Below are 8617 nucleotides of genomic sequence, written 5' to 3'. Positions count from 1 at the left end.
TACAGAAGGAATGACAAGACAGACACTGGTGCTTAATATTCAGGTCTTTGTAAGCTTGAGTGAACTGAAACCTTTCTTTAGTGAGGTCCTCCCTATCCAATCCCTCCCTGAGCCCTAGAGTTTCAAAAAGAGCTTTCAGACCAAAGATGACATGCAATTTATTAATGGATTTCTGAAAAAAAATAATCTCTTTAGTTGTAACACTTCATAAAAAATACGTTTAGAGTGACCCTCTTGAACTGAGGCTGTGGCAGAGCTGTATTATGTGTGCATGCTACATGACAGGATCTGAAGAACAGAGGGAACCTTGTGATTTATTAGCTAAGTATTGAGAAATAACTTGATGCACAAAAATGTGCTTCGATCTCAGAAAAAACGAGTTAAGAGGCAGGCTCTAGGACCCTGGATATGCAACACCCTGTGAGGCAGTCAACGCCTTCTCTCCAGCTGCATGCAGCTGCCCAAGTACAGGAATTCATTCTTGGAATCAGCCTTCATCCAAGCAGAAACCTGAGATACGATGTGCGACTTTGCTGATGTAGAGGTTTACCAGCGGGAGTTTGACCCACGGGCCTACTTAGAAACATACTATAATTTTTCAGCCACACAGATGATAAACGACATTCTGCGGTTTCCACTGACACATCTTGTGAAAGCATTCAGAGCAGGTGGGTTAAATGCAGAGTGTACCATAGGCGTCAGAACGGGGGAGGCCACAGGGGCTGTGGCCTCCCCCCCAAAAAAATTGGCAATCACTCACCTCCTCATGGTCTCTGTAATTTTAAATCTTTGCACAGCTGCCGCTTAGCGTCGCTGCAGATTGAAGACTTCCAGGGCAGGCCTGCTCGTTGACACTGCGCGGCAGCTGCTGGAAGATTTAAGATGCATGCAGAGTAGGGTTACCACATGTCCGAATTTACCCAGGCATGTCCTCTTTTTAGAGGACTGGCCGGGTATCCGGACAGCTTTCTCCCCTGGGAGACGGTGCCATGCTGCTGCAGCCCTAACATGTCTGCTTTTCCCCCGCCTACCTCCTCCTGCTCCGCTGAAATTGAATTTCAGACTGACTGGCAGCAGCAGCGAGGTGAGCCTGCTGCCATAGGCCTGTCCTGAAAGCCTACTCTCTGGAGCATCCCGCCTGCACAGGAACAGGAAGTCTCTCCAGAGAGGTGGCTTCCGGGGCAGGTCAATTTATTTATCCCATCCTCTCCAAGGAACCCAGAGCGGGTTACATGGTAATATACATAACAGTTAGCAAACAAGACATATATAACAATTAACAACAAGGAACAGAAGACTAAGGCAATAGGGTACAGTGAGATGTGTCTAGTTCAGTTGTTCTGGATTAGCAGGCACTTGGAGTCTGAAGCCTGCAAAGGGAGAGAGTCAGTTGAACGTCTATTAAGTCAGTTGAACGTCTATTAAGAATACAGTGGTTTGAGAGTAATAGTGTGAATGCTAGTTTGTCCTGAGGAGTCAGGTGAAGAGGTAGGCTTTTATTGCTTTTCTAAAGCTCAAAAGACCATCAAAGGATTCGATGGTAGGAGGCAGCTGATTCCAGTACTTTGGTAAGACGTGAGAGTATGACCTTCATCTGCCACTTTCTAGTTGGAGGCTCTGACCAGGGAGTATTTAAAGATGCGTTTCCTCCTGGGAGAGGAGTGGTCTTTTTGGGACATAGGGTGGGAGTTTGGCTGATATGTAACCAGGCGCCATGTTGTGTAAGGACTTGAACGCAAGTACTAAGCCTTTGAAGATGCAGCAATTGGCTATGGGTAGTCAGTGGGCTGACGCTAGTGCTTGTGATACTGAATCACGGGTGCAAAGGTTCTTCAATAGTCTGATTCCTGCATTTTATACACGCTAGAGACGCTTTATATTTTTTGCCGTCAGTCCATTGAATAATGCATTGCAGTAGTCCATGTGGGAGAGGACAGCAGGTTCATCTTGCTGCTGCTGCTGCTGCTGCTAGTTGGCCTGAAGATTTAATTTTGGCAATGAGGTAGACAGGGGACAGGGGAGAGACAGAAGCATCATCCCATGGGGTGAAGGAAGGAAGAGAAAAGTACCCGCAGGGGGAGGTTGGAGGGAGAGAGAAGAACCCACAGGGGAGGGAGGTTGCGGAGAGAGAGAGAAAAGCACCTACTTGGGGGGGGGGGGTGTTGGAAAGAGGGAAAGAGAGAAGAACCCACAGGGGAGGGGGGGTTTTGGCGAGAGAGAGAGAGAGAGAAGAACCCACACGGGAGGGGAATTGTGAAGAGAGTGAGAGAGAAAAGCATCCATGGGGGTGGGGGGTATTGGAGGGGGAGAAGCACCCATGGGAAGGTTGGAGGGAGGGAGAGAGAGAAACACCCACAGGGGGATGGTTGGAGGGAAAGAAAGAAAGAAAGAAAGAAAGAAAGAAAGAAAGAAAGAAAGAAAGAAAGAAAGAAAGAAAGAAAGAAAGAAAGAAAGAAAGAAAGAAAGGGAATGGGACTTGTTTTCTTTTAGTTTGTTTCAGATATTCTCTTGAAAAGAGCAGAGTGCAAAATGTTTAAAATATTGTATCTTAACATTATCTAGAATTGTCATATCCTAAAAGGCAGGGGCGGTCCTATAATGAGGCCAACTGAGCTGGCGATCTCAGGCAATGCTCTTGAAGGAGTGGCACCTTGTTGCAGGCCAGCCTATCTGCTAAGTATTTCCTTAGATTACTCCTGAGCCTATCACCTCTTAACTTCATCCTGTGCCCTCTCATGGCAGAGTTTCCTATCAAATGAAAGAGACTCGACTCAGGCGCATTTACATTACGTAGCTATTTAAACGTCTCTATCATATCTCCCCTCTCCCGCCTTTCCTCCAAAGTATACAGATTGAGATCTTTAAGTCTGTCCCCATAGGCGTTATGATGAAGACCACATACCATTTTAGTAGCCTTCCTCTGGACCGACTCCATCCTTTTTATATCTTCTTGAAGGTGCGGCCTCCAGAATTGTACACAATATTCCAAATGAGGTCTCACCAAAGTATTACACAGGGGCATCAATACCTCCTTTTCCCTACCGGCCATACCTCTTCCTAAGAAAGGGAGACATAGCATGGCGAGCAGAGTGTGACAAAACATAGCATGGAAAACATAGTATTACATGCATGGTTAACCTAGTATGACACAACATGGCAAAAATAGTAAGGCAAGCATAGCATGATAAAACCTAGCATGGTAGACATTGAATGGCTAACACCGTGTGGCTGACTTAGCTCAGTTGTACCTCTTTTGTAGACCGCATAGAAACGAAAGGCTTTTTGTGATATATAAATAAAAATGTATGTTATGTTACGTTTAAATATCAGAGTAAATATGATGTCATCTTCCTACAAATTTTGCATGATTGGAGAACATACAATGTTGTCTGTATAAAAGAGGGGAAGAGTTGGCATGCAGAATGGCTTGTAATATTTTCTGTCTTCATTTTTTGCTCTCAGGTGATGTGAAAGGGGATATCTGTCTTGAGCTCGGCTCTGGCCCCTGCATTCATTTTCTTCTCTCTGCCTGTGACTTCTTCAAAGAACTCATTGCCTCCGATTGTGCTGACCGCTGCTTGCGAGAGATAGAGATGTGGTTAAAGAAGGAGCAGGGAGCATATGACTGGAGTCCAGCTGTGAGGATGATTAGTGAGCTGGAAGGTGACAGGTAGGGGGCAGCACTGAGGCAAACATCCAATTAATAATCCAAAGCCTTTAACAAAAAAAATTGCCTTTGCATATGTTTGAAGTGCCATAATGTGAAATGTTTGTCTTTAGAACTCAGAAACAGATAAGTGAAGGTGCACACACTGGTATAATTAGCACCATAATCTTTATAACACTACCTAGTGTTCAGAGAACCAATTGTTGCTTATGAGACCGATGGGTAAGCATAATTTAGCCCACTACTGACATGGCTCAAATTCTTAATCATTGCACTACAGTTTGTCTACTAAACCTTTTAATAAATTTCCAACTTTAAATCACTTATTTTTTGAATGACTTTAAATCTTCAACTAGTTAAGTAAACAGACTTGGGGTCCTTTTATCAAGCTGCGATAGGGGTTTAACGCATGTCATATCTCACGTTAAACCGCCTGCCGCGCTAGCCGCTAACACCTGCATTGAGCAGGCATTAGTTTTTTAGCCAGCCGCGGGGGTTAGCGCGTGATGAAATGTCCGACGCGCTAACCCCGCTAGCTTTAAGTGAAGGGGTTCAACAGGTTCTGACACGTTTCGACATGCTGCCTCAGAGAACCCGCATCAACACAGGCACAACTCTGCCCCCACCATGTCTGTACTAAGTTGTTCTCTCTGAGACATTCAAAAACTAAGTGATTTAAAGTTGGAAATTTATTAAAAGGTTTCGCAGACAAACTGTAGTGCAATGATTGAGAATTTGAGCCATGTCAGTAGTGGGCTATATTATGCTTACTCATCGGTCTCATAAGCAACAAATAGTTCTCTGAGCACTAAGCAATGTTATAAAGATTATGGTGCTAATTTTACCAGTGTGTGCACTTTCACTTATCTGTTTCTAGTTTAATGCACCCGGGGTAATTAATTATTTATTCCCGAATATATTTGGGTATCTTTAGAACTCTACATTTTTTCTAATGACAAGCCACTTCGTCACATAGAATTGCTTTATAAATTGTGAGTTAGGAACTTACTTCTTGTTAAATGATAATAGATACTGCTCTTGTCAAAGTTGCTTTTTTTTCCAGGTATTATTGATGGTTTCTGTATAGCCTTAGTGAACTCATTAGCACCGTTTTCAATTTTTGTGGACTTTTATACAGAGATTTAATTATCTGTGGACCTGTTGTTCAGCACTATGTAGCCGACTGCAAATGGATCCCGGCTGGCTAAATAGCACCCGTCTGGCTATTCCGGTGACTGATCGCCACCAATATTCAGTGGCTCGCCAGCTAAGTTCAATGGCCAGATAGACCCACCTAAAAAGTAGGTCTGTCTTTGGCTGCTAGGGATTTGCTGGCCAGACAATGAATATTGGCTTAGCTGACTATGTCTCGTCTGGCCAAGTGTAAACTGGAAATTCAATGCCAGCTGCCAGATACAGTGCTGGCATTGATTTTCCAGTTTTGCCATGGACCGTGGGCAACAGTTGGCTATCTTCTGCCATCTGAATATCAGATGGATGTGTTGCCTTTTTCTTTCCTTGTTTTGATAAATTGGTTCACTCAACTTTTCTGGAACAAGATTTGTTCTTGTAAGGCCCAATAGCCAGCGACAATCAGCTTTCTGGAGCAGGCTCACACATAGATGTTTAAATGCAATACGAGTCACTACATTAAAGAGAGGACTGACTTTTATGCAGTCCACCTGGCTGGTCAAGTGCTGAATTAGAGAATGGCACGGGACCAAATTATTCCCCATCCCCGCAGGAACTCATTTTCCTGTCCCATCCCTGCGAGTTCTTTTCCTGTCCCTGCCCCATTCCCACAAGCTCTGCCCTCATCTGCACAAGCCTCAAACACTGTAAAATCATAAGTGGTCGAGGCTTGTGCGGTTAAGGCAGAGCTGACAGGAATGGGGCAGGGACAGGGCAAAACTCACAGGGATGGGACGGAGAAATTGAGTTCCTGCAGGGACGGTTTGGAGCTAACTGGTTATTTTCAGCAGCACTAACTGATTAAGTATCACTGTTAGTGGTACCCCCGAATAGTTGATTTAATTGGCTAGTTAAATCACTTTGAATATCGACCTCCCCCCCCCCCCACACACATACACACATTTTTAAAATTAAAAATAGAGATAAATTAAACATAAGGCATTCCATATCTTTCCAAGCATCCTAGTTTTAGATACTTCTCAGAAGGTCTTGATCTGCTCCTGTTGACTAGTTACCCATGTTGTACAGGAATGACAAGGTTGGGTCCGCTAACATAGACATAGTACTGTCTATCATCATCCTTGATCTGATTCTGCCAGGAATATTTTTCTCAATAACCTTTAAAAAAGGCATCCAACGGAACGGGTTCAAGTGGATCGATTTTTCACTCTGTCAAAAATTACAAAGACTAGGGGACACTCGATGAAGTTACAGGGAAATACTTTTAAAACCAATAAGAGGAAATATTTTTTCACTCAGAGAACAGTTAAATTCTGGAACGCATTGCCAGAGGTTGTGATAAGAGCGGGTAGCGTAGGTTTGGACAATTTCCTGGAGGAAAAGTCCATAGTCTGTTATTAAGACATGAGAGAAGTCTCTGCTTGCCCTGGATCAGTAGCATGGAATGCTGCTACTCTTTGGGTTTTACCAATCAAAAAAGAAAAAAGAGGGTATAATGGATAATAAATACAAAAATAATTTTTATTTTTATTTAGTACCTAACTGAGGTAGGAAGGAGGTTTGAAGTAAATGATTATATCATATGCATTCAGGATGAAGACTTGAAATAGCATCTAAGTTATAAGAGGTCTCTTTACCGAGAACAATGCATCCTTTATGATACTTCAGCCTCTTAAATTAAATTGAGATATTTAATTTATTTATACACTAGGGTAAAAGTGTGTGCTTAGAATAAGTTTTCATATGTGGGTTATTAGTAATAACAAAAACATTTTTTTATAAATAAAAAGTTAGGTACTAAATAAAAATTATTTTTGTATTTATTATCCATTATACCCCCTTTTTTTCTTTTTTGATTGGTAACACTTTTGTGGGTTGGATAATTTAGATAATGATCCGTGTGTTTGTTAGTTGACTGGGTTTTAGCCAGGTACTAGTGACCTGGATTGGCCACCGTGAAAACAGGCTACCGGGCTTGATGGACCATTGCTCTGACTTAGTATGGCCATTCTTATGTTCTTAACCAGGGATGACAAGTGCCATCACTCAGCCCTTGCTCCTTTGCCAAGTATTCCAGCATTGAACTTTCTGGGCTACTGTTTTGAAATCCAGATTTTATTGTAGATAAAGATCATGTGCAAGAATTCCTCCTTATTCTGCTTTCACTGTTTTAGGGGAACATGCGATGAGATGGAAGAGAAGTTAAGAAGAAAGCTCAAGCAACTCCTGAAATGTGATGTAACCAAAAAGAACCCACTGGATCCGCTAGTTCTGCCTCAGGTTGATTGTGTACTTATAACCTTTTCTTTGCAGGTGGCTGCTAAAGATGAAACCGCCTACATCTCTGCTCTGAAGAACATCAATACCTTGCTGAAGCCTGGGGGACATCTAGTGGTGGTTGAATCCCTGGGTGAATCCTGTTACACCGTTGGGCAGAAAGCATTGTTTGTCCTAAAACTGAATGAAGAATTCCTTAGAAAAGCAATCGGTGAAGGAGGCTTTGTCCTAGAAAAGCTGGAGCGGTTGCAGAGGGCTGACAGTTCCATGCAAAACTACACAGATTATGAGGGTGCAATATTTATTATTGCCCGTAAATTATGAGAGGTTTACTGAATTAGGTAACGATAACCAGTACATTAAAATATCCAAGAGTTTGGTATTCACTATTCCCCCAATTCTATAAAGTGTGCCTAAAGTTAGCCGTCTACATCTATATGCCTAGCTGATGTAGGTCTAATTTATCAGCGTCAAAAATTTCCACTTAACACCTCAAAATTTACATGAATTAGAGTTAATTGAAAGTTAGCCGCCTAACTTGATAGTAGTAAGCACTTAGGCCCCGAAGTCAGCGATCGTCGCTATACCTGTTTTCACTGGTTTAGCGACGATCGAGGCTACACATCCGATTCACTTAATGACTCGCCACGTGTTGTCCAATCCGACCCGATCTGACCCATGAAAATTAGTAAAACCCCATGCAAAATAGCCAAATGATTGATTCAATAACATTTGCTGGGCTATTTTGAATCAGGTTTTACTATCCTAAAACCTGACTGCTGCAGACCTGTCATTATTTTATATTTTTATATTACACACGCAAAATATCTGGCCAATAAAATAAAAAATAGAAATAAAAGTCTCCCCTACCCTGACAAAACCCTCCCTCCCTCCCCCCCTCTCTGAACCCCAAAAAAATGGCAGGAGGGATCCCCACTCCCTCCTGCCACCAGATGCTCCCACCTCCACTGCGCAAATATGGCAGGAGGAATGCCCACTCCCTCCTGCCATCAGCACCACCCACCGAACCCCCCCCCCAACTTAGATATGGCAGGAGGGATGCCAACTCCCTCCTGCCGTCGGAATCTCTACTGCCATTGGGTTGGAACCCCCCCCCCCCGGTACCTGTAAGTTGGGAGCAGGAGAGATGTCCAGTCCCTCCTGCTCCTCCAGCCTCCAGCGATGCAATGCGGGCCTTAGGCCCTGCCCCAGTGAATCATACGATGCACGGGGAGGGGCCTAAGACCCTGATTGGCTCAGGCGCCTCGGGCTACTTCCTTAAGAGGGGCCTGAGGCACCTGAGCCAATCAGGGACTTCCATAGGTTTTTCCCTAAGAAAGTCCGTGATTGGCTCATGTGCCTCATGCCCCTTCCAAGGAAGGAGCCCGAGGCACCTGAGCCAATTAGAGCCTTAGGCCCCTCCCCATGCATCATATGATGCACTGGGGTGGTGCCTAAGACCCACATTGCATTGCTGGAGGCTGGAGGAGCAGGAGGGACTGGACATCTCTCCTGCTCCCA

At 43.8% G+C, this 8617-nt stretch overlaps 1 protein-coding gene across 1 annotated transcript; it reads left to right on the top strand.

Moving 5' to 3' along the window:
• Positions 1 to 343: 343 nt before the first annotated feature.
• Positions 344 to 7960, top strand: LOC117347531 (nicotinamide N-methyltransferase-like). Its single transcript, XM_033918614.1, has 3 exons — positions 344 to 668; positions 3463 to 3670; positions 6994 to 7960. The coding sequence occupies exons 1-3, from the start codon at positions 521 to 523 to the stop codon at positions 7418 to 7420; spliced, it is 783 nt and encodes a 260-aa protein (XP_033774505.1). The 5' UTR covers positions 344 to 520; the 3' UTR covers positions 7421 to 7960.
• The last annotated feature ends 657 nt before the right edge of the window (positions 7961 to 8617 follow it).

This window comes from Geotrypetes seraphini, chromosome 13 (genome assembly GCF_902459505.1).
Source record: "Geotrypetes seraphini chromosome 13, aGeoSer1.1, whole genome shotgun sequence".
NCBI classification, from domain to species: Eukaryota; Metazoa; Chordata; class Amphibia; order Gymnophiona; family Dermophiidae; genus Geotrypetes; species Geotrypetes seraphini.
Note: the sequence above shows the minus strand (reverse complement) of the source record. Positions and strands in the feature narration are given on the sequence as shown.